We start from the raw sequence: 25,252 nt of genomic DNA on the forward strand, positions 1-25,252 counted from the left end.
GTACTCCACGAGTTCTTGTCTACAATGCAGATGTTCGTGCTGAAGAGCGGTTACCACAATTGAATCAAATCGGCAATGGGAAAACAAGTAAGCTTGACTGATTCGAGGCTACCGTAATAGCGAGCTGCGCTGCCGAGATCGGCGCTCTCATAGTCTAGCGAAGATTGCAAGCAAACCATGTTGTGAGGCTGTGAACATGACAGAAGACCTGCAATGGATCATCCTATCTACACATTGCTGCCCTTCCGCTTCCTTTTCACCGGCTCCGATGCTACCGATGTAGGTGTCAACGGCGTTGGGAACTGAATCCAGGACCGCGAATCCAACGAGGTCTCCGAACGCGCAACCGTACTCTCGGACACAGCTTAAATTTGGCGTCTGTTCCTCGCAAAATGCCGGGAGTGCTGCTTTGATGGACTGCAGACGCTTTTCAACAGCGTAGTCTAAGATGTTCCAGAGCATCTGCCGTGCCAACTCCACCTCTGCCTCTTTCCGCAACGAGAACTTGTACACCAACTCCATATGATGTATATCCTGCTCGCTTCAGTGTACGAATATGTTCCCATTCAGTAAATCGCAGGTGAGAGAAAAGTGGCAGGTCTCGACAACGTTAGGCTCGTATTCGCATCCGTGTGAAACGCTGTAGAATTCGCGAAGGTGATTTACGATGACGGCCCCATCACGGCCGGCTTGGTTGTGAGCGTGAGAATGGTTCTGATTCGAGTTGGGAGACTTCCATTGCGAGGTAAGGAACGGGAAATGCAAGTACGGCATGAGACGATACCTGCATGAAACATGAGTTGGGCCTGAGAAGAGGTTGGTGCATTACAATACTAGACACGACTAAGACGCGGCCCTTGCTACGCGTACTCGGGCCTACTATTTGTTGCGTGTTCCGTCACGGCCCTTCTATCACACGGGGCTTCCCAGAGCCGAGGCAGGCAGTATGGGACCGAGCTCTTCGCCGATTGGCCCACAAATGGGATGAGGGTTGACCCGAATTAAGCATGTATCTTAGCGCCCTGGGATAGAAAAAAACCCTAACGCAACTCAGGGCTGAGTTTCGTTAACGCCCTGGGATAGAACCTGGATATCTGAGCACTAGCTAAATAATACCCTAACGACATGGAGGGCTGAATGTCATTAGCGCCCTGGGATAGAGGTGACGCGTATAGGGAAACCCAATCAGCTGTCTCTAGGTATCGGCTAAATGATCTCGAGGCTCCTGATTGGCTGGCCTGAGTAAACTCAACACCACAAAAGTATCGCGAGATGAGCAGCTCAGCAACCCTAAAAACCTCACAAATTTTAATATAATCTCAAGCAAGACAAGCAAGTCAATCAATCTCCATCCCTTTGATTGAATTGACACCAAAATTAGATGAGACGAGAATGACTTGATTGAATTGAGTAACTCAAGCAAGTCAAGCAAGCGAACCAATCCGGATTGCTTGTTGCGGACTCTGGTTGTCCTATTCTGTTTGGACTTTGCGGTCAACCAGAACACTGAAGGTGGTGTGCTCCATCGCCTCTATGACGACATCTGGTTCTGGAACAAAGATTATGAGAAGTGCGCTTCAGCCTGGGAGAGTATTACAGATTTTGCCAAAGTCACTGGAACAGAGGTACGTTGGTTCTTCCGCAATATCACCAAGTGGTTTTGCTGATCGGTCTCTAGATCGACAATGTCAAATCGGGCAGTATTCGCATCGGTCGAGATGGAGAACTGGAGATCGATGATCGTTTACCCCAAGGCGATATTAGATGGGGTTTTCTATACCTGAACCCTTCGACTGGACGTTTCGATATTGATCGCAAGATGGTTGACTCGCATGTTGGTGAGCTTCGTAAGCAACTGCAGGGCAAGTCCAAAAGTTTGATCGACTGGATACAGGGTGAGTGTGCGATTTTGCCCATCTTATTTCTAAGCACTAACAGTCTCTAGTTTGGAATTCCTATGCTGCTACATTCTTCAGTGCAAACTTTGGAAAAGCTGCCAACTGCTTCGGCCGCGAACATGTCGATGCAATGCTTGCTACACATCGTCATATCCAAGAGAGTGTCTTCGATGGCGGCAATGTTGTGCAGCATCTGAAGCAGATGATCAAGGACCGATTCAACGTGTCGGGTCTGCCTGACGGATTCCTCTACTTCCCTGTTGAGCTTGGTGGCCTGGAATTGAAGTCTCCTTTTGTCAGCCCCCTCCAGATTCGTGATTCAGTCAAAGTCGACCCGTATGATCTACTCGATGAGTTCGAGGAGAAGGAGAAGGATGACTATCTTGTCGCCAAGCATCGTTTCGAAAGGGGCGATCTTAAGCACGGCCGTTACAATATTGAGAAGCCAGACTTCACACTTGACGACCCTGACGTCTTCTTCGGCATCGAAGAGTTCATTCGCTACAGGGAGGAGTATGCGAGCGTAGGCAACGCCGATTTGCGAAACGTATATCTTGAGCTGCTCGAGCGGCCAAGCGAGAAACCTGTTTACCAGAGCTCTCAGGTCAATCAAGCTTTGCAGGAACTCGGACTTCGGAGCAACTTGCGCGGCATCACTTCGAATTGGTACAGCATGGACGCGTATTGGAAATGGATTGCGCAGGTTTATGGCCCAGATTTGATTGCTCGATTTGGTGGCTTCAATATCGTCGATCCTGGTTGGCTGCCTATCGGCATGATCAGCCAGTTCCGCCAGAGGAGAACCAAGTGGCAAGGCTAGACTGAGCCCCGTTGTTTCATGATGGGGGTACTATATGGTTGGTAGCTCTTAACCCGTGTTCTGGAAGAAATGATAGCAATGTCTTTACAATACAGCAGACCAATGGTCAGTCACGAGGTTCGCTACTGGTGTAAGGTCTTTGGCGAGGCAACCTCCATCACATTAAATGTGTCTTTATAACGTTAGACTATTAAGACATTATCATACTAAATGACGGACGCACACGTGGTTCTGCTAAACCATCGATCGAGGTTCAAGTGCATGGTCTGGCGAGATGGTACTGCCCCTTTTTGGTTATAATGTGAACATTAATAAGAGTCGAGGAAGTAGCCGAGCGCCCTTCGCTTACTTCCAGGAAAGTGAAACATCCCGCTAAGCGCTGTGGCCGTTGTAAGGTTGATAATGTATCGACTGGTCTAGTCTCAAAAGGAGGGATACTGGCCTGGTACAAGCGTCGTTACTCATTACCCCGATCTACCCAGCAGTTACTCAACCGAGAAAGAACACCATCGCATCGAGACCGGCAAGGGACTAGCGAGATCTCCGTCTTTCCCACGTAGGTCCTTCCGAGTGTAATTGCTGCATGGACTGCGACATTGATGGATATGTTGTGTCCGGCAAAGGCAGCACCTGCACGCCTAGGCTCGATGACAGACTGAATTTGACTACTATATGGTTAAGACGATCTTTCGTTGACGCGTATCGATGATCGGGGATCGACTGTGCTTCGTCGTATGCGGCTACTCATTTTCCTTGTTCGCCTCTGTTGATGTGAGGTCTTGGCAAGAGCAACGGCAGAGGAGGTCGCGCGCCGTACGGCGGCTGAAAGCGAGGACGTGACGTCACTGCCCAAAGCGGCGTTTACTCATAATGCCCATGCAGGCTTCTTACCAGCATCGTTCACGGTTGTTCCAAGTCAGCCGCAGTGCGAGTTTGAGATCATGTTGCAATTATATACGAAGCTGCGCTACGCTCCATTGTCCGCCTCTTTCGCGGCTTTGGCCTCCTTCCACTTCTGCGCATTGGCCATGAGTCTCGCCAATTTGGCCGCACTCTCATCGTCGGCAGGGAAGATGTAGTCGACGTACTCCTCAAAGCTATCGTCGTCGAGCTTTCTCCTTTTCTTGACCTTGCGAGGCATCTGTTTATCGATCTTGTCCTGGTCCTCAAGAGTGCCGTGTATGGCTTCGAATGATTTCCAAGCATTCAGAAGCGCGACTCTGTCTTCCTTGAGATCCTTATCCTTCATGCGCTTATGCGCACGCTCGAAGACAGCGCGAGCGCGTGCTTTCGCTGCATCGCTGACGGGCTTGTCTTCGTTGTCGTTCTCCTCTGCCTCGGAGTCGGGAATGCCAATCTCCAGCAGTGCCCATGATGTCCAGACCTTGACGTGATCGGTCTTTTCGAGAAGACGCTCGTACAAGGCTCTTGTGCGTTCGTACTCGCCCTCGCCTTCCTCGAAGTCGATATATGCTTTCCACAGTAGCTCGGGCATGTCGAGTTGAGGTTCGTTGACTGCAAGCTCGAAGATGGCGCGTGCGCGGTCAAGGTCGTCGAGGCCGCGCTCCAGTTCAGCAAATTTAATCCATGTTTGCGTGTTGGAGCCGTTGAACTCGATGTACTTGGTGTATAGTTGTCTACAGCGCGTAAACTCGAACAGTTTCATTTCCAGCTCGATGTATCCCTTGAATAGCTTGTCCTTCGGGCACATACCAATCGCCTGGCCAAGCAGCTTGCGCGCTGCAGTGAGTTGCGACTAACGGATATCGAAGTGAGCGAACATCAGCCACAGCTTAGCAAATGTGAACCGCTTGTGCGGTATCAGACGTATACATTCCTGGTAGATTTGTCGTGTGCGGGTGATATCTTTTGTGACGGATTCTTCGTAAACAGCGTAGAACAACCAAAGGTAGATGTACCTTCTCCAGTGGCGTTTTTCCTGGGTTGGTGGGATCTGCGCAATCGCTCGTTCGTAGACGTCTCGTACACGGTCTGTGTTACCGGATGTTTCTCCCAACCGCGCAAAATCGATCTATGCATCGTAATTCTTGGGGTTCTCCTTGATCTGCTCCTCGTAGTGCACTCTTCGTTTCGAGAGAACTACGTCTTCAATGCCGTCCCGGTCACCGTACTGCTTTTCGAACGTTGTGAAGGCCTTGTGAAGGTTGACCGATTTCGAGCGCGGGATGCGGTCGAGCGCAAACTTGTAGATGGCTCTTGCTCGCTCTGTCTCCTTTAACCTCGCTTCGAACTTGGCGTATGCCATGAAGAGCTTCTCGTCCATGAAGTCATCGCCGAGCGTCTCGACAGCGGTCCCGTATACGTCTCGTACCAGATCACTAGTGCCATTCTCCTCCTCGAATTTGGCCCACTTGATCCAGTTCTTCGGCTCTGGGTGGACAACAGTGAAGCGCTCGAAGATGGCTCTAGCTCTTTCATATTCTCCATGGCGCACCTCCAGCTTGATGTATGACGACCACGCCGACTCCTCAGGCTCCCATTGCACCCAGCGCTCAAACACAGATCGTGCGCCATCAATGTTGCCGAGCGTCTCTTCCATGTACACGTACTTGTACCAGAGCTTGTCAACACGGGGAAGGATGGTAACGGCGCGATCGAGAAGGTTTCGTGCGTGGTTGATGTTCCGGTGCTTCATCTCAGCCTCAATGTACCTCAGCCAGAGGGCGACTGATGTGCTGTCGACGTCCACCGCACGCTCGAAAATGGATCGCGCGTCTGAACTCCTTCTGCTCGAGTTCCCAGGCGGCATAGCGCATCCAGTTGTTCATGTTGATCCTGTTACGCCGCACATAGTCTTCGAATTCCTTCCTCTTGCGGCCCTGGAACTCGTGCAGCTCCTCCACGTCGGCGAAGCGCTGCGTGGGCGCCTTGAGCTTCTCATCCTGGCGGTCGACTGCTTCGCGCAGCAGCTGTTCCGCGCTGATCTGGATAGGCGCGGCCGCCTTGTTCTTGACGCGTGGTGGCCCTCGTGCCTCCATGATTGAGGCCGTTCGCGTGTGTTTCGAAAGGGATGGAGAGACGACGGTCGCGCTGCCCAGCTGGGGGGAGCTGATTGCGTCACGTGCGATTGATGAGTCGAATTGGTGTTGGATTGTGCTGTCGCGGCGCGCTCAGAAAGTTCGCAGGCAGTCACCGCACGTGCCCACGCCAGAGCTCTCCCGCGGCGATTTCTCAGCTATGATGCGCGCCTTCTCACTTTCTTGCCCACCACCGAACGCGGCAATTCACAGCATCGGCCATGGCGACTGTCGCACGGTTGGGTGCGGTGTTGCAAGTATGGGAAATCATGAAGAGTGTGTAAGTTATTGTATTGTTCTTGCATCATAGCTCAGCTTATATTCAGGCCCTCGCACGGCATGCTTAGTAACAGAGTTTAGGTTCACGAAAGCGCTTGGCATGCGACAGCGACACTCGAGCAAGAGCTGCTTGCCGACTTTGCAGACTCAGGGGACGAGGATGTTGCCGATCTCGAAAATGAGTTTGCTGGCGGAGACTTTGGCTCTCCAGAGGCCGCCCAAGATGGCGAGGACGAGCACATGGTAGACGAAGAGGCAGAGCATGCAGAGAAGGAGAGGAAACGGAAAGAGAAGGCGCCGTCAGACATGAGAAATGCGCAGAGCCTCATGGCTAATCTGCAGCCAGTGTTGCAGCAGATTGACGAGGTCAAAGACAAAATGGAGGAAGTCATGGACGGCGAGTCGATTGAGGACAACCCGGAGTACCAGCTGTTGAAAGAGGCGAACGAGTTTTCAACGCAAATCGATGGCGAGATCCAGGCAGTCCACAAGTTCATTCGTGACAACTACTCGCTACGGTTCCCTTACCTCGAAGAACTCGTCAAGAACCCCGTCGACTACGCCAAGACAGTTGCCATCCTTGGGAATCGCCCGCTCGATGACATCAAAACCATCGCACAAGACTCTGATAATGTTGTTGGGGTGCCCCTGAAGACCATCTTGGACGCCCCATCGCTCATGGTCATTACGGTCGAAGCTACTCGAGCTTCTGGTCGCGAACTCCAGGACGCCGAGCTTGCGGCTGTCATGACTGCATGCAAACTTCTGCTCAATCTGGACAAGGCAAAGCACATCCTCACAGAATACGTTCAATCACGTATGAGCGTTTTCGCTCCAAACCTCACAGAACTCATTGGGTCGCTCACTGCTGCCCAACTCATCAACTACGCCGGAGGTCTTGCCGGTCTTGCGAAGACACCAGCATGCAACATTGCACCTCTAGGCTCAAACAAGGCAAGTGGCCTGGGTCTAGCCACCAATATTGGAATTATGCACCAGGGTTTCCTCTACCACAGTCCCATCCTTGAAGCTATCCGACCAGATCTTAAGAAGCAAGGTCTGCGTATTGTATCCGCCAAAGTCATTCTTGCCGCACGTGTTGACATGGTCCACCAAGCACCGGACGGCTCCACCGGCCGCTAGTTGAAAGATGAATGTGAGCGCCGACTTGACAAGCTGACCGAGGTTCCTGCCAACAAGGGTGTCCGCGCTCTCCCTGCGCCAGACGACAAGCCCGCACGAAAACGTGGTGGCAGAAGGGCTCGCAAGGCTAAGGAGGCAACCGCCATGACCGAGATCAGGAAGGCACAAAACAGGATGGCATTCGGCAAGGAGGAGAAGGAAGTGGGCTACGGCGAGTCGACAAAGGGCATGGGCATGATTGGCGCGACCGACACAGGCCGTCTGCGCGCACAGCAAATCGATCCCAAGGCCCGAGCGAAGCTATCGAAGAAGAACCCAGGTTGGGGCGGCGACACCACGCTCGGTGCCAACACGTCACTCAAGGGATTCGGTGCGGGTGGAACAGCAACAAGTCTGCGTGCGCAAGGTCTGCGTACTGGTGGTGTTGGTCTTCAAGGCTCTGGTATGAGCTCCGTTGCCTTCACACCCGTGCAAGGCCTTGAACTCGTGGACCCAAGAGCGCGTGAAGAGGCGAACCGCAAGCGCAAGGCTGAGGAGGATCGCTGGTTCAAGGGTGGTTCGTTCACCCAACTCGGTGGCAAGACAGATGCAGCAGGCTTCAAGCTCCCTGCTCTGCCTGTGAAGAAGCCAAGGACGGAGTGATGAAGTGTGAATAGCATTTGTTTTTTTTTCTGTTTTTTTTTCGAGAAGAGTCTTTGATGGGTTACATGCAGCAAGCACTGTATGAAGATATGCATTATTTGGCGTTTAGGGACCAGGATGCTCGATACCAGGGCTATGAAAGCGCCCACCTTCATCCCGGCTTCATGTAGATGAACAGCAATGAACGATCAAACTGCCATCCCAACTCCCTTGTTCGAGGTTGCTGGCCACTGTACAGAGACGATGAAGGCTTACAATGGCAGCAAAGCTAACGAGAATGATGTACGTCCACTGAGTGTCTATTCGTGCTGAACAGACATTACGAAAATAGTGCTGCTATAAAGTGAAGTATATTAGGAAAGATTTAGACTTGCGGGACAGTGCAACCGGTAATCTATCCAATGTATCAAATCCAATCGAGGTTACTTGCATGTACCGTAACCCTTTTGACTGCTCCTTGTTAGCATCAATTCACGCCAGGCATCTCTGAAACTTACCATCCAGTTTTACAATGGTTGTCTGTCGTTCCACAATACCCGCTCGCCGCGCAACACTGTCCATTGAATGGGCCGCCCGCACACGTGAGACCTTTGTTCGCGCCACACGATCCATCCAACGATGCGACGTTCGAAGTCTGGCAACCGCTCGAGAACGATTTTTGACTAAATATCAGAAAGGCACTTGTTAGCACACACATACACACCCTCTCATATCATTATGTCGGCCGGAGAGGAGATGTTGCACTTACCATCCTTGAGCACAGTGATTGACTGTGCTTCCGCAATAGCCTCCCGCAGAGCAACATGTCCCGAACGACGTTCCCGCACATGTATATCCGTTCGACCCACCACACGAGCCATCTGGAGATGTCTTGGAAGCTCCTCCGCTCCCGCTTCCGCTTCCACTCCCCGCGGAGCAAGTTCCAAAGGCACTTTGGCAGCCAGTGCTGCAGTGTGCGGTAGAGCTGCCACAGTAGCCAGAGCTGCTGCAACAGTTCCCAAAGCTGCTGCCCGCGCACTTGTAACCCTTTGAGCCTCCGCAGGTTCCGTCTGGGGAGATGTTGGAGGTTGCGCAGGTGCCAAAGCTGGATTGGCAGCCTGCGCTGCAGTGCGCTGTACTGCTGCCGCAGTACCCTGAACTGCTGCAGCAGTCGCCGAATCCACTGCCTGCGCACTTGTAGCCCTTGGATCCACCACAAGTTCCGTCTGGAGAGATATTAGAGGATGTACAAGTACCAAAGGCGGATTGGCAACCAGCGCTGCAGTGTGTTGTAGAACTACCGCAGTACCCTGAACTGCTGCAGCAATCGCCAAAGCCGCTACCCTTGCACTTGTAGCCTTTGGATCCACCACAAGTGCCATCAGGGCTGATCGTTGTATCTGTGCTACTGCACGTGCCAAATGGTGTCTGGCATCCACTGTCGCAGTGTGAAGATGATGCTCCACAGTAACCGGAGGCCGAGCAGCAGTCGCCAAAGCCACTACCAGTGCACTTGTAGCCATTGCTTCCACCACAAGTTCCATCCGGAGATGTGTTTTCAATATTATTGCAAGTGCCAAAAGGCTTTTGACAGCCAGCTTTGCAATGCCCGTCGGAGTTACCACAGTAGCCTGAGCTGCTGCAGCAATCTCCATACGCGGACCCAGTACACACGAATCCGTTGGTTCCTCCGCACGTACCGTCTATCGCTGTGTCAGTGATTCTTTTTTTCCAACTAGTGTCCAGTTGACTTACCTGGGCTGACATCGCCTGGTTTGGGAGGTGTAGGAACCGTAGCCGTATCACATGCGCCATAGAGCGGGTTGCAACCAGTACCGCACTCCGAACCCGTACCACAGACACCACTACCCGAACAACACTTTCCATACACCATGTTGCAAACCTGATAGTCGTTGCTGGGTCCACATCGTCCGTTGGTCGTGTTGCCACTTGCCCAGTTTGGTGGCGGCGGTTGGGGACTTGGTGTAGGCATGCTCACCGTGCAATTACCATACAAGCAATTGCCTGTTCCGCAGAACTCAGAGCCACTCCCGCACCGGTTCGATTTGCCACAGCAACTGCCCCACTTCCCTCCACAGAGCTTGTCGCCGGTGGAAGGACCGCATTGACCGTCGAGCGAGTAGTCACTTGGGTTGTTGACGGCACAAAGACCTGAGGCGCATGTACCGGCTTGACAATCATCGCTTTGTTGACATTGAATCAGCTGTTTTATCATTGATATAGGATTATATGACATACCTCGATTGACCGCACTTCCATGTCTTTGAGTTGCAGCACTGCCCACCAGAATACCCTAAGCATGTTACGAATGACTCGGGCTTGCAAGAGCCGTCAGTCGTTGTTGGCACGACGTTTCCCGCAACACAATACTCTTCGCCCGCTTGGATGCTTGAGCAGTCAGGATCAAGCAGAGGGTTCAGCAGAAAGAACTGATCGATTGTGATGCGGTACCTCTCCGCGAGTTCTGTGCATGTGTAGTAGCTTACAGTTGCCGGTGCCGTGGCGTTGAAACGGCACCGAACTTGCGCAGAGGCTTGCAAGGCAGTCAAGCCAATAATAAGCAGGAGAGTCGAAACGAAGTGCATTTTAGCGATGGAAGATGCTGCACATCGTCTTGAATGGCGAGACAAGAGAATATTCAGAGGGTAGTGTACTTAAAAGCTATAAGTTCTCGATACCAACGTCCAGACTTTGACCCTTTCGCTATCGCTTCCGTCTAACCGACATATGCATGTACTCAGTCTATTGACTACGCTAGTAAAAAGGAGGAACCACAGGGTCGGTAAGGTAAACTTTAATGGAAATTCTTTTCATCACGCTGTATGTGCTACCTAGTGTCAGTGGAGTAGGTTGCAGTGCTAGCTCCCGCCATTGTACTGCTTCTACCGAACAATCTCTACGAGTTTAAGCCCGCCTTCTTGGCAAACCGTTCTGCCTTCCTAATCCAGTCCTGCTCAAACTCTTGGCCACTGGTGAACATGTCGGAATCAAGATAGACCATGAATAAGGCGTCCGGATCCCCTGCGTCTTTGCGCTTTGGCCCAGAAGCTCCAGAGCAGTAGAGACGCGCATTATCTGAATTGCCCCTATTTTCGATTTCGAAGATGGTTTCGCGCAGCTCCAAAGCGTAACGGTGCAACTCGCTGACGAACTGCGCAAATGTGATGGGCTGTCCTCCTGCATTCTCAATCACCAAGGGTGCGGGCCGTTCGTCCAGTGCATCGGCATCAAGCCAGTAATCTGCGCCATACACCACGTCGAAAGCGATGAGCATGCGGGAACGTGGCGGTTGGGTGACAGGTTCTTCAGCGAGCGCATGGTTTGGCGCACCGAGCAGAGGCCGCCACTGAGGGGTGCCGGTGTTGTCCAGTTCGACAATCTGTGCTGTCGTGGCTGGATCCAGGACTGACCACCGAAGCCGATCTGTTAATTCCTCAGCAAACAGACCCTCATCGCCTTCGGGAATAGGGTTGTCCGGAGGTCGTTGATAGTCCGGTGGCAGGGTGTAGAACTCCCCTAGGCCCCCCGTGAAGCTGATTCTAGGCGCATTGGGTTCCATGTCGCGAGAGAATGGTGTGGGAGAAAAGGTTTGATGGAGCCGTGTGATCCTATTGAGGAAATTGTTGATAAATGACCACGGGGCGCGAAATTGTCTATGAGGACTGGTAAGTACCATATGGTAGGAACTTAGTTGTTCCGCCAACCACTATAAATCCTCCCGAGGTCGTAAGCTCCGCTCGGCAAAAACAATACGAGTAACATGCTATTCTTTGGTGGTCAGCTTCTGACAATGACCTCGGCGGCAACAGCGCTGATTTGCCGTCTCTGACCCACTCTCCCGCTCTGAGCCGTGCCCCCTGCATTAGTGTACGGAGATATGCCAGGAACCCGGATAATGTAAATAGCCAGAATCTAACGGGTAAGGATGTTGGTCCCTTAGCACCTTGGCGAGGGAAGTCTAGGCTCTCGCCAAGTCAACTGTGCATTTTAGGAACTTCACTTTTCTAAGAATGTGTGAGCCCACTCTAAGCCAAGACAATAAACAATTCTTGTGGTAAGATACGACTAGTTAGAACTAGAATTGTTGTAGGAGGAACATTACAACCGAAGATTCACTCGCACAACGATGAATTGCACATAAAACCGTCAAGATGTGAACGGGCACACCTGATATTTCTCATAGCCAACTTCATTCTTTTGCCTTCATCATGGCTAGGCTTTCGTTAACAGTCCTGTGGGGCTGCACGCTCTTTTTTTTTATCAATTCATTCATTGACCTTTCCCAAGCTCAGTTCATACAGGACTATGAATGGCGGATGCATAAGGGCCAAAATCATCGTATGCCACCTCCACGACGAAACAAGGTGACAATTCATACAACTAACTGTCGTCTCATTCAGCATTCTGGCGAAGAGAAAAATTACAGACACCTCAACCCGTCCTATTGCCTAAAAATGCTGTCGTTCTCTGGTACAACTGCTATTATATGAGAGCCATCTGTCAGAATGCTCAGGCTTGGCTACAATCCCCACGTGGACAAAACCGACTGCTTAACGATATCTTCAAAGGCTTCAACCAAAATGCTTTCATATTTGGGTACGATTTCAACTCAAAAAAGACCGCAGATAGGGGCAACGCAATGTGTCCTACATCGGGCTCTCGTGCTTGGAAAGATAACCATCCCTGTCCCGAGACCAATCAACCACCGATCATGCCAGACTTCTGGTATTCGACTTCCAGAGAATTTCTCAATCCATTGCACATGAACGAAATCGTAGCTGAGTACGACATTGATCCAACGAAGCCCGCTCTAGATCCAAGCCGATTCCAGTAAGGAAATCTGTTACTCATGTCCGGAAATATCTAACCTCAGCTCTCACAGATTAGCAAAGCGAAGCGGAAGATATTACACGTGCGAGGAATGGCCACCTCGGAGGTGAGTTCAATTTCGTATCCCATTGTCATTATTAACACGCGACTCACATGCCAAATTTTATAGTTTCGTAGAAGGTGGAATTGGTACTCCAGGCCAAGGAGTTACACCTGAAGGCGATGGATCAGCAGGATCCACGATCTGCGCCCCAATGGCTATAACGAATGGATGTAAAAAAGGCCAGACTATTCCTGCGAGCGACAAGAAATGGTCAGAGCAAAGTAAGTACTTGGGGAATTTTGCACGTTTCTAGACTACTCAAGGCACTTTGAACAACCTATGATGTCCGAAGCACGATCGATAAGAGCCAACAGGCGCGTTAGATCTATGCTAATAACTTGGTGATAGACTGGCAAGGCGTCACGCATTCTGCACTCCAAACCAGCCTCAGAAAACATGCCAAAAACGAGTTTAGTTTGACCGATTCTCAACTAGATGACAGAGCAATGATAATCACCCTGTTATTCGAAAACGATGCCAACCTGGCTCCTGCTGGATGTAAGTGGTAACCAATCTTACTGTAAAAAAGTAGCTAACAATTTTCAAGACAGGTTTGGTCCTGGCCAAGCAACAATCTGGAGCGTTGGTATCAGTCATCGATCTGACGACCACGATATGAGTGACATTGGCCACCTCAGCCCTGAAGACAAACTACGGTATATGGCAAATATCACGATTCGCGATGTCAAGGAATGGGGAGGCAATACATTTGAAGTTCACGTCAATGGCTCCTACACTGAAACAAAGATTGCGGCTTCGAATTATGCTGCTTCGGGTGGAGAGTATGGATTCGGGGCGATCAATATGGTCGCGAATGGTTCGGATTCATCGACTGGGGCCGGACACGACCTTTCTCAAAATTCCACCCTTCTGCCAGTAACGGGACACAAGACAGGACAGCACTTCCGCTCGCCACAGGCCGTAGACATTCTCGACCTTGGCACTGCCTATATCTTGGGCAATATCGAGGGTCATGGTGCTTCTACACATGATAACTCGACTATGGGACTTAACAGCACAACACCTGTGGGGTTCAACGACACGACTCTACCCTCTGGCGATCTCCAAAGCCGGCGGCTAAGCTGGTCGCATGCAAACGGCAGGCATCGTGCACTCCACAAGACTGCGCGATCGCCACCACTCCCAGGCAAGACAGATAACACTGGCATCACAAGATTTGCACCCCTTCACAAACGCGATGGGCCAATACAGTGTGGTCCCGGGTCACCCTGCAAGGATGACAGCTGCTGTAGTGCAGACGGCAAGTGCGGCTTCAAAGAGGCTCACTGTGGTGCTGGTTGCCAGTCTAACTGTCAAGCGAAGGCTATGTGTGGCATCGACTCTGCGGATGGCAGCACACCATGCGCGCTGCGTCTCTGCTGCAGCTACTACGGTTGGTGCGGAACAGAGACGGTACATTGCCATGATCCAGAGCCGCAGTTTGGCAAAACACCCTGCCAGGCGGGTTATGGATCATGCACGATGTATGCACCGCCTTCATGCAGTGGAAGATCTGCATCTTCAGGGCGCAAGGTTGGTTACTACCAAGGATGGAACGTTCGTGATCGGAAATGCGATAAAGTCAGCCCGTCGCAGATTAACACTAACGGCCTCACGCACCTCTTCTATTCTTTCGTCTTCTTCGACCCGAACACATTCCAGATGAAGCCTATGAACCCGGATGATGCGAACGACTACAGGGATTTCACATCTCTAGCTTCAAATACACTCCAAACCTGGGTAGCTATCGGCGGATGGTCTTTCTCGGACCCCAGCGAATATCAGATGGCATGGAGCGACATGGTTTCCACAGCGTCAAACCGAGCAGCTTTCATCAGGTCACTGATTGAATTCATGGACACATATGGATTTCAGGGTGCGGACCTTGATTGGGAATACCCTGTTGATGAGAAACGTGGTGGACGAAAGGCTGATGCTGACAACCTTGTACTCCTTGTACAGGAGATGCGAGCTGCTTTTGGCTCTCGTTACGGCCTGTCTCTAACATTAGCACCCGACTATTGGTACTTGCGTGGCTTCAAACCCAAAGCCATGGAGCCATATGTCGACTTTATGGGCTTCATGGCTTATGACCTGCACGGTCCTTGGGACACTGATGTGAAGGCCCTCGGTGAGTGAAGCTCCTCCACTTTGATATCACGACACCTGCTGATAACTGGAAAGGTTCCATTGTCCGACCGCACACAGATATCACAGAGATATACAACAATCTCAAGCCTCTTTGGTTCGATGGCGTAAACCCTGCAAAGATCAATCTGGGCTTGGCATACTATGGCCGCACATACAAGCTTGCTGATGCATCTTGCGGTACAATGAACCAATGCAAATTCACTGGACCAGGTGCAGCTGGAGAGTGTACGGCATTCGAAGGAGTCTTGTCCAACCGAGAAATCAGAGACATGGTCAATAACGGTGCCACACCGTATCTAAACAGGACTGCAATGGTAAAGTATATGAACTATGCTGGCGACAGCTGGGTCGGCTATGACGATGCCGAAACCATCGCGATGAAGGAGGATTTTGCTAACTCCATGTGCCTTGGTGGTACAATGATCTGGTCCATCGATTTTGACGCAAGTGTTGGCGCCGGTGGAGGTTCTACTGGCGGTGGCGGAGGTTCAGAGCTCGTCTGGGTAAGTTTGACCCATTATCCTCTTTGACTTCGAAGTTGTGCTGAAATTCTGCGTCCAAGGTTGATCCTTCGATTTGGAACACGGACAAACCTACTGTAACATGTGAGTTTCCTTGCACGGTAGTCCTACCGCCGTATACAAAGGTCACGACCACCCAGCAGTACCCTCCTGTCATCGTGACAGAGTCCGGCTTTACTACCACTGTTACACGGCCGCCAATAACGGTCTCAGTCATCTGGATCTCTACGCTGGTCGTCGGAGGCGGAAGCGGACAAACTACAAACCCCAATGTACCTGCAACAGTCACCACTGGCCTTACACTGTACACCACACCAGTATGGCCGAGCTTTACTGTTGTAGATCCAGCTGGTAAAACCATAACAACCAGTGCATCCGGATCTCCACCTCCTTTTCCACCCGAGTACACCTCTGGCATTGGAAACATCACGTTCGTTTCTGGGCTCCCACCGCGACCTACAACTACTCCCTACTCAACACCCTGCCCTTACACCACTGCTGCCATGCTTTGTCCACCCTACATCGAAGAGAACACCGATGATGGTGACGAAGGAGAAGACGAAGGCTGCAAAGGCGACGATTGCGACCCAGACGGCGGTGGCGGTGGTGGCGGCGGCGGCGGCGGCGGTGGATGCAAACTAGGCCTGCTCTGTGACATGTGTGTTGGTGTTCACTGCATCAAATGTCTGGACCTCAACTGTTTCAGTTGCCGTGGTCCTGCTTGCAACATCTGCAGTGGTGCCAATTGCGTCGGCTGTAAAGGCCCCACATGCACAACTTGTCAAGGCAAAGACTGCAACGCATGCAGCAAGCCCAACTGTAAAACCTGCATAGGGTCCTCTTGCACAACACCTGGAACTACCTGCGACTCCCTTCAGTGTCCGATTGGCGGCGGTGGCGGCGAAGACCCTCAAGAGGAAGAAGTTCATGAGGACGAGACGAACGAAATCTGCATACCAGTCAATCTACCAGAGGATCCCGAACCCAGCGTACCGGATGACCCAGGTTCGTCAGGTGGTGGATCTGGTGGCGGATCTGGCGGAGGATTTGGTGATCAGCCCGCCCCGACACCTGAACAGTCTCCCGATACCTCAAAAAATTCCGTAACGTGCTATAACAATGGTCAAGCTGCGTCTAGAGGCAACCTGGTCTTTTCCGCCGAACAATTCTGTCAACAGTACGAAGGATTCGTCTTCAAAAGCGGTGATTACAACGCTGTAGAGCTCAACTTCGGCTGGGACGAGCAACATAAAGCTGGACTAAACGTGTTGGTCTATATGGAAACAAAGGCGAACTGCAGATGGGAACTGAACAGGGACGAGTGCAACAAGCAGCTCCTACAAATCATTGACGGCTGCGATCAAAACACAACCGCGGACAAGCAAGGTGGCGTTTTAACGAATAACTGCCTTTCCTGGCGCATCGATCCGGAAATCAACAAAGATATCGCGCCGCCATCGCCACCACCTCAGTCACAGCCACAACCGCAGCCAGACCCCGATCCACCAAGACCTAGCGTGCCTGAGACCAAGGAGGGTCGTAAACCAAGGTTCGATATCTACGCGTCTTCAACAACCAGACCAAATGGTATTTCCTGGTGGAACGCGCGATACGGTCAACACGGCGTTGCCTACTACGAAGATTACAACACATGTAGTGTGGCCTTTGGATGGAAGAGCGGGGATGTCATCAACAATGCCTCCATGCCGAACTCGATCAAGGGCATCACGAAAGTCTTCAGTGACACATGCGATTACGTTTCTTCTGTCGTCCACGAAGATGCCGAGGATGGGGATCAGGTCGGAGAGTTGAAGTGTAGCAAGTACGCCTCGGCGACTTGTAGAAGAGCAGATGAGATTACTACGTGTGGTCAGACGAATTATCTCCTTCGTGTTACGTGTACTTGGGATTAGAAGGCCAGTAGGTTGGAAACATCTTTTTTTCCAGATGCTGATCGATATGATTCGCTCTATCTCAAAGTATTAATTTCGATTAGGGCTACTTTCCTTTAAAATTGATTTCCTTTGAGGTGTTGTCACGTTCATGCTGTTTGAAATGATTGATACAGACTAGCACATTAATTGCAGCGTAGTTTGTTCTTCTGCATAAATGATTGTAACGACCACGAATGGAGCATTTGCCGTAACTGCTGAACAAGTTTTTTTTATCAAGTTCGAAGACGAAGAGTTTCTTGTCCAAGCGTTGTGAGAGAAAATAACTGTCTTCGCACACAACACTTCCGATACTTACGTTAGCACAGGTAGAGTGTTTGGAAAACGCTTTGAATCGTCTTCGACTGTCTTTTTCCATAGCTCCATGCAAATCCACCTAATTTGGAATCTCGAATGTATCTTTAGAGGTGTCAGATTAGATGAGATAATGCATAGAATTAATAGATGTTGATTCTTTTTTGTCTTCTCCCTGGAAGGTGGTGCTATCATGATGTATATGCTCTCGTACAAATAAGGCCGAAGTAGGACCGAGGCGGGTCGGCCAACATGGCTGCAATCGACACCGATGCTAAATTGCCTGCTGGATGGCCTTCCATCAGACAGCAACACATGCTATCTGACAAGAGGCGACGAAGGGAGTTGAGATGGGCTGGTCGTTGATGCTTGCGCTAGGCTCAGGCTTGCTAATCAATCAATTCAATTCAATTTCGGTCCTAGTTGAATTGAGTTGCTTATGTAATCGCGAAAAGACAAGTTGAGTTGAGTTGAATTGAAGCAACTCTGTGTTGATTGACAGCATATTGCCAAGATATACGGACAGGGGTATGCAATACAAGCGAACCAATCACATTTCAGTGACTGGTCTTGGCGAAATGTGATTGACTTAACGAGGTGCTCACAGAAAAGCTATTAGGAACTATACCCAATCTCTGCCAGATTGCCAGACAGATAGACGCACCGATGACATCCGTCTTAAGCCTTCCCCGATTGGCCACCGTTAGAAGACCGCTAAGGCTAAAGATGCGCCAGTGATCGGAATGGTCCGGTATGGTATGGTATGGAGGTCAAACCATACCATACCAGCTGCTTATGTAATAACCGGTATGGTCTTACCGGTAAGACCAGTAAGACCGCCAAGACCGCCAAGAATGAGGTTGAAGTTGTAGAAGGAAGAAAGAGAATGTATATACTAGTAGATATCGACCATATCATCGCCATTCTCACTATCCTCGCTATTGCTGTTATCTTCAATTTGGGGCCTTCCATACCAGGCCCGGAGACATTCACAAGCCTCTATAATATCTGCCTTCAGCCTACCACGGCGATCGACGATAGTAAGCTTCGCGCTACTAAAAAGACGTTCGCATTCATCCGACATAGGCGAGATCGCAAACATGTCTAGAGCGAAGCGAGCGAGATCTCTTTGGGAGTCGTAGCGAGATAGCCAGTACGCAATAGCCTCATCGCAACCTGCCTCTTCGTCATGAAGCCGGTCAGTAGAGATGTACTGTTCATACAAATCAGTTGTAGAGACCGGAGCATCTATTCGAATACGCTTGTGTTCCTCTGGCGATCAAATGCTGGGTCAGGATCTCTCTCCTTCCTGACTGGTGGTGGTAGCATCTCAACAAGGTACCTTCCCTTGTACTCTGTCTCCCAGAGCTGCTTCACGGCCGATTGTGCGTTATGAAACCACCTCTGCTTTTCCTCGTCACCTTCGAGAACCCATTCTTGCCTAAACCATGCCCACTTGCGATATGGATCGAGTATTTGAGCTGCATAGTACGCTGGTGGAAGATCAGTATCTTCAGGGAATCGACTTTGCCAATTCAGCTGCTGATTGTTGTAATATTCCTCGCATTTTGATCACGCGGCATCTGCACAACTTTGGAGGTACTTCCATGTGAAGTTATTGTCGTCTTCGGTATGGATGTTATAGTAGTGATCTTTTGTCTCGTTTATTTCTCGAAGAAGGCAGTCCAAGGTTGAGAACCAGTCAGCGAGGGAAGTCCTTTTTTCCTCAGAAAGCAAAGTTGCAGCGTAGAAGTCTTTTAGAGCAAGTTCAATCTTTTCAAGCTCGAACCAGTGCTGTCCATCAAGTTTGAAGTTCGCAATCCCATGAGAGCCCTTCCCAGGTACATGGCGAGCCGAGAAGAGCTCTAAACGTTCGCGAACATTCAAAGCACGTGTAATCGAATGAAACCATGAGTTCCAGCGTGTCGAGTTGTTCTGGATAAGCTCGAGCCCATCGAATTCAGCAAGATCTCCGCCGATAATTATCGCAGCAAACTCCTCACGCCGTTGCGGAGTCAGCCTAATGTACCGCACGAGGTTATGAAGCCGACCTAAACATCCAAATCTTTTCCAGAGCTCTTCTACCTTCGTATAGTCTCCGCGTTGATAGTGCTTTTCAAGCTTTGCTACATACTTTTCACAGTTCCGACCCATGAGGAACGCCTGGCAACAGAGGTTGATGACATGGCCCAAGCAACGCAGCCGGCGATGGCGACGTTGTTTTGACTTCATCCATGGGCAGAGATCCTTGAGTATGAACTCAACAGCGGTATCGTTTGACGAGGCATTATCCAGCATGAAGTAGCCAATCTGATCTCCGCCAATATCATATTCTCTCAGCAATTCAAGGACAACTGATCCAATGTTTTCGCCAGTGTGTTCGCCGTACACACGTCGTAAACCCAAAACGATAGTTCGCCGCTTGCCGGTAGCGTCAATCCACATGGCGATGACACCTAGAATAGCGTAAGGGTTTGGCGAAGTCTAGAGGTCAAAGGAGATGGAGATTCTACTCCGCGAGTGCTGGAGGTCCTCTCTAAGCCGTTGCTTCTTCGACAGAAACGCGTCCATAACCCAACTTCGAATAGTTTTTGCTGCCTTTGGGAGGTGGTTGAGAAGTGCCGGATTCAAAAAGAAGAGTAGTTCTCGGAAATACTGATTTTCTAATTGAAAGAAAGCAATATGGCAGTACACAATCCACCGAATTAGAAGCTCTTTGAATTTCTCAATTGAGTCTTTCCAGAAGAAGGTATTAGTAGTAGCCGCGCTCTTCTGCTGCTCCAGTACAGACTTCCGTGTCGAGCTATGATTCTTGATACCACTCTTGGGATCAATCTGGTGCTTCTGTTCAAGATGATTTCTCACTCCAGACGTGCCGTTAATAACAAACAGCTCTTGCCTAAACTTTCCGACAGCACACTCGTGACAGTAATACACCTCCTTCTTATCACTGTCTCGAATGTAATGGAGACCATACTTCCATACATGCGATGAGCCTAGACGAGCTGCCTTCTTTGTCGTCTTCGCGCGATTCAGGTATGTGATGTGGTCTTGTACAAACTCATGCGGAGGTTCGGGATATTGAATAGGGGCAGGTGATGGCGTCGAGACAGGTAATGTGGGAGCAGGTGATGATGTAGGAGTCCTGAGGGACATTGACGCTAAACGTGTCGTCAACGATGACGGCGAGACTGGAACTGGAGATTCCATGATAATGGTATAAGAGGCTATCGTAGACTACGATTGTTAGTTCAGGTTAAGGATTTCTTCGGATGCACTAGCCAGTTTAGTCGGGAATCCAGCCGCCTGCTGCCCCGAGCTTCTTAACCTCGGCCCATTTTTAGCCTTACCGGTTTGACCTGGTATACCGGTAATACCATGGTATTGAGATCTTCTCAAACCATACCAGGTCTTGGCGGTATATACCATACCAATACCAACTCATACCGGACCATTCCGATCACTGGTAGCAAAGAAGATCTGTTTTGTTGATGAAGTCCGCATCGCGTGGTAGGAGCCATTTGTTGGCCTCCTGGTCGAAGCTGCTGCCGACAGTCTTGTCTGCAAACCCTCGCGGATAGCCAAAGCTAGCCACATACGAGCCGTTAGCGGCGATGTTGGCGAGCTGTTCAACCCATGAGTGGGCGTTGGCCCAGTTGGCTGTCAGCACCAAGAGTGCAGCAAGTGCTTGATACCGCATGTTCGAGGGAAAATGTAGGAAGTCAAGGGCGGTCCCAGTCGTAGATCGTCACCTATGATATACTTTTAGCCTTCTTGCTTATGATATTTCTATGCCGCGCTCAGTCAGTGCAATTACTCGAATGCGTGACGATGCTTCGCTTATGCTGATGCAGACATGGTAATACTAGTCCATGTAATCCTGATATCCTGATATACTAGTATTACTTATACTAGTATATCAGGATTATCTTAATCGTTGGACTAGTCCAATACTAGTCTAACAGCCTTGGCATTGTTTCGACCCCGAAAATCTCTACGTCTCCGTGTCAGATACAAGGCGAAGCTTAGATGTACTGCATAGGAAAGAGCTATCAATAGTAGGACCGATAACTACTTCGATCTGCGGAAGCTCCGGAAGCAGAGGAGATATAGGAGAAAGCGGGGAACAGAACACGAACAAGAGAATCATCATTTTTGACACTTCATCTCGATCATCAATTTCTGCTAAGCGCATTTCAGCATTCTATCTGACACTCCATTCTGAACATTCCACATGTTCGTGTATCTCTCAAGATCAATATCGAATAACCCTTGTTATGGACTCGGAGTCTAGCACGTCTCAATTATCGTCATCACAGCCAGGATACCCGCCTTCTACTTCGAACACAGCGACCGCACGACTCGAGAAATTCGAAACCGTTTTTAGGAGGACATATCCGGACCCATCCGCACATGCCGTATCTCGTCCTGCATACACAAATGCCGAACTCAGACTACGCAGAACAAGCGGGGCCGTGCTCTATGTCTGTCTATCTCCAGGCTGCAAATGGAGCAACGGTAGTAGGGGCAACTGCGTCAAACATGCTAGACTCCATGACATCACCATTGTGAACCCGAAACGGCTTCCATCACGCAGAACCGCATCCACGGCCTCATCCACAGCCTCAACACCCAACATTCTTGGATATATGGTGCCTCGGGGCGAAGAAGCCACTCTCAGAAGGGCGTTTAATCATCAACGCTATATCGAGGCGCTAATATCGCTCTTTACGGTTCATCGATTACCTTTTTCGGCGATTGAATATGGTGCCATTAAGGAGTTTGCCCTCGCATGCAATCCGAACATCGAAGACATGCTGCTTAGCAATCGCCCTATGCTTATGCGGCATTTGAAAGCTAATTATTCGCTCTATAGTGATCAATTGAAGGAGTCCCTGCAAACAACAATGTCTATGATTCATTTTAGCACTGATCTCTGGACGTCGCCACACAAACATTCAATGCTCGCTATTTGCGTACAATGGCTCGATGCTGACTACAACCTTCGAAAAGCTCTTCTCGGACTCGCGGAGTGCCGGCATTCTCATAGTGGTTCCACGCAGGCTGCAATAATCATGGAATACTTCGAGATGTACAGAATTACCCATCGCCTCGGCTACCATACTGCGGACAATGCCACTTCGAACGACACCTGTTTACGGGCAGTATCTGCAACGCTAAGGGACGAACATAATGTCACATTTGACGCCGTACATCGCCGAGTCCGCTGCATAGGACATATTATCAACCTGTCCCTTCAAGCCTTCCTTCTCGCACGTTCAAAAGAAGCTCTTGCGGCAGCCATCGCAGCCGCCGAGTCTGTCGCCGATAACAAGGATATTGAGAGACTGTCAACACAATTAACAGCGCCGTCGACGTCCTCTCAAAGAGGTGACACTAGGTCACAGCGAACTACCACGAACACAGCCAGCGGCGATAAATGCAGCGGGTGGGAAGGTATTGCACCGCTCAGAAAGCTTCACACCATTGCTGTATGGCTGGATCTCTCCTCACTCCATTCTGATATGTGGAGAGATGCCGTGGGTCTTGAACTAGGCACGGATAATACCACACGCTGGTCGTCGTGGTACAAAGTCATAAACAACGCCATCAAGAAGAAGGCACAGATCAACCGCTTCTTTACTCAATATGACCACGATCTTGGCGAAAATATGCTAGATACCTCGGATTGGGTGTTATTGGAGAGAACCCAGATATTTCTTCAAGTCTTTGACGAAGCCACTCGGGATGCCGAAAGGGACCATGCATCTGTTGCAGATGTGCTTCAGCTAATGGATGCGATCCTGCAGCACTACGAAGACACAAAGTTGAAACACTCACCAGATGGCCCCGAGCCTGACCCTTGTATGCTACATGCCATTGACATGGGCTGGTTTGTTCTTGATAAATACTATGCCTTAACGGACGAAGCACCTGTATATACTGCCGCTCTTCTCCTCGATCCCTCGAGACGACTGGCCTACCTCGAAGAGAACTGGCCAACTGAGTGGCATGCCGCTGCAATCGACAGAGCACAGCAGGTATGGGAGAGTGAATACAAGGACTTCGTCCTTCCGGAGGAGGTCTCTATTCCTGCCGCTCCTGCTGTTGTACAGTCCGCGGTGACACCACTTGAGCGGTTAAAGCAACGCACACAGCCGAAAACCACCGTATCCACGGATAGAGATACATTCGATGCTTTTATTAGAGAGGATCCAGTTGACCTTCATGGCAGTACAGCACTAGAATGGTGGTGTCAACCGGAGCGAAGACGGCGATATCCACGACTTCACCGCATGGCTGTGGATATACTTTCGATCCCACCGGAATCCGCAGAGCCAGAGCGTACATTCTCAGGTGCTCGACGAACCACACGTTGGGATAGATCGAGACTGACTTGTGATAACATTGAGCTCATTGAATGCATCAGCAACTGGCTGCGCAACCGCCATATCAGGACTGGGGGTGTGGTTTTGCATGAGGACGCGGTTGATAATATGGATATCGATGTAGCAGTAGTGTAGAGGTTAATCGATTCAATCGCGATTTGTACGGCGATTTGTGTCTTGTAGCTGGACACTAGAAAATGCCAAGGATATCAGGATATCAGAAATGATATACTAGTATACTAGTATAAGGATTTCGGTAATACTAGTATACCAGGATAAGCATTTTGGAACTGATATACTAGTATTACCATGTCTGTGCTGATGTATCTATTGCGGGGTGAGCAGAAGCAGGTGGGAGGACACCGTGCCGCCGCTTGCATCTGCACCCTTCTTGCCTTGCAATTTCTAGTTCGTGGAAGCATCCATTTCCACGAAAACGCCAGAAAACTCTCGCCGAAGGACAGTGACAGAGTCTAGAAAATCCCGGGCAGTCGCGACGCGGAAGCATATGAGTCTTGTGATGAAGGCTGTAGCATCCTCGTCAGTAGTTTTATGATCATCAGCAGGCTTCAAGAAGCATAGCATAGTTATGTATGGCTGTGTCCTGATAGGATTGCAATCTGGGGACATGTCTCTCCATGCGACTGTCCGCTCAACATACCTCATCTACCGTTGCATTCCCTACTTGCTGTGTCGTGCAAATTAAATTGCAGTCGCGCAAAAGCGCTGTCCGCCTTCCTGAGTCACCTCTCCACCGTTGCTGCAGCCAAAGGAGTTTCCGTTTCTTCCTCGTCTTGTGGTCACCGGCTGACCAGAGTTAGCAGTATTCGAAGTTGGTCTTCCGCGTTACCTTCGCAGAACATGTAGTCTATCTAGCGTACGCTGCCAAAACGCTGTCCTGCGTGCAAGACAGGAAAAGAGACGTGCCAAAACGAAGATCGCAGCTGCATGCACGTCTACTGAGGATGACCATGCAACACTACTTCCCACTGTCAAAGTGCGCTGATTTGGAATGTGGCGACCGTGGGAAGACATGGTCTAGCAAGCGTGATAAGCACATATTTGTGACAGAGTGCTGTAGCTGCAACGAGCAATTATGTTCCAGACTCGATATTTCTGCCATGCAAATATTGCTTATGGTAGTCCTGCTGATGGTGCAGAATGTAATCACGCCCACTGCTTTCGCGTCATT

At 50.3% G+C, this 25,252-nt stretch overlaps 7 protein-coding genes across 7 annotated transcripts; 3 read left to right on the top strand and 4 right to left on the bottom strand.

Annotated features, from left to right (window-relative positions):
- Positions 1-213: 213 nt before the first annotated feature.
- ALTATR162_LOCUS103 (uncharacterized protein) lies at positions 214-2,718 on the top strand (the record flags this gene model as incomplete). Its single annotated transcript, XM_043307696.1, has 4 exons — positions 214-279; positions 1,503-1,625; positions 1,679-1,895; positions 1,946-2,718. The coding sequence occupies 4 exons, from the start codon at positions 214-216 to the stop codon at positions 2,716-2,718; spliced, it is 1,179 nt and encodes a 392-aa protein (XP_043163631.1).
- Positions 2,719-3,685: 967 nt separating this feature from the next.
- Positions 3,686-4,429, bottom strand: ALTATR162_LOCUS104 (uncharacterized protein; the record flags this gene model as incomplete). The annotated part of the gene is made up of 1 exon (XM_043307697.1): positions 3,686-4,429. The coding sequence occupies one exon, from the start codon at positions 4,427-4,429 to the stop codon at positions 3,686-3,688; it is 744 nt and encodes a 247-aa protein (XP_043163632.1).
- Positions 4,430-4,750: 321 nt separating this feature from the next.
- Positions 4,751-5,717, bottom strand: ALTATR162_LOCUS105 (uncharacterized protein; the record flags this gene model as incomplete). The annotated part of the gene is made up of 2 exons (XM_043307698.1): positions 4,751-5,414; positions 5,461-5,717. The coding sequence occupies 2 exons, from the start codon at positions 5,715-5,717 to the stop codon at positions 4,751-4,753; spliced, it is 921 nt and encodes a 306-aa protein (XP_043163633.1).
- Positions 5,718-6,095: 378 nt separating this feature from the next.
- ALTATR162_LOCUS106 (uncharacterized protein) lies at positions 6,096-7,820 on the top strand (the record flags this gene model as incomplete). Its single annotated transcript, XM_043307699.1, has 3 exons — positions 6,096-6,102; positions 6,145-7,133; positions 7,179-7,820. The coding sequence occupies 3 exons, from the start codon at positions 6,096-6,098 to the stop codon at positions 7,818-7,820; spliced, it is 1,638 nt and encodes a 545-aa protein (XP_043163634.1).
- Positions 7,821-10,716: 2,896 nt separating this feature from the next.
- Positions 10,717-11,379, bottom strand: ALTATR162_LOCUS107 (uncharacterized protein; the record flags this gene model as incomplete). Its single annotated transcript, XM_043307700.1, has 1 exon — positions 10,717-11,379. The coding sequence occupies one exon, from the start codon at positions 11,377-11,379 to the stop codon at positions 10,717-10,719; it is 663 nt and encodes a 220-aa protein (XP_043163635.1).
- Positions 11,380-12,531: 1,152 nt separating this feature from the next.
- On the top strand, positions 12,532-17,338 carry ALTATR162_LOCUS108 (uncharacterized protein; the record flags this gene model as incomplete). Its single annotated transcript, XM_043307701.1, has 7 exons — positions 12,532-12,650; positions 12,703-12,756; positions 12,820-12,974; positions 13,102-13,251; positions 13,301-14,884; positions 14,938-15,407; positions 15,467-17,338. 7 exons carry the CDS (start codon positions 12,532-12,534, stop codon positions 17,336-17,338), a joined length of 4,404 nt encoding a protein of 1,467 aa, XP_043163636.1.
- Positions 17,339-21,131: 3,793 nt separating this feature from the next.
- ALTATR162_LOCUS109 (uncharacterized protein) lies at positions 21,132-21,371 on the bottom strand (the record flags this gene model as incomplete). The annotated part of the gene is made up of 1 exon (XM_043307702.1): positions 21,132-21,371. The coding sequence occupies one exon, from the start codon at positions 21,369-21,371 to the stop codon at positions 21,132-21,134; it is 240 nt and encodes a 79-aa protein (XP_043163637.1).
- Between the last annotated feature and the right edge of the window lie 3,881 nt (positions 21,372-25,252).

The sequence above is a fragment of the Alternaria atra genome (genome assembly GCF_907166805.1).
Source record: "Alternaria atra isolate CS162 genome assembly, contig: 16, whole genome shotgun sequence".
NCBI lineage: Eukaryota > Fungi > Ascomycota > Dothideomycetes > Pleosporales > Pleosporaceae > Alternaria > Alternaria atra.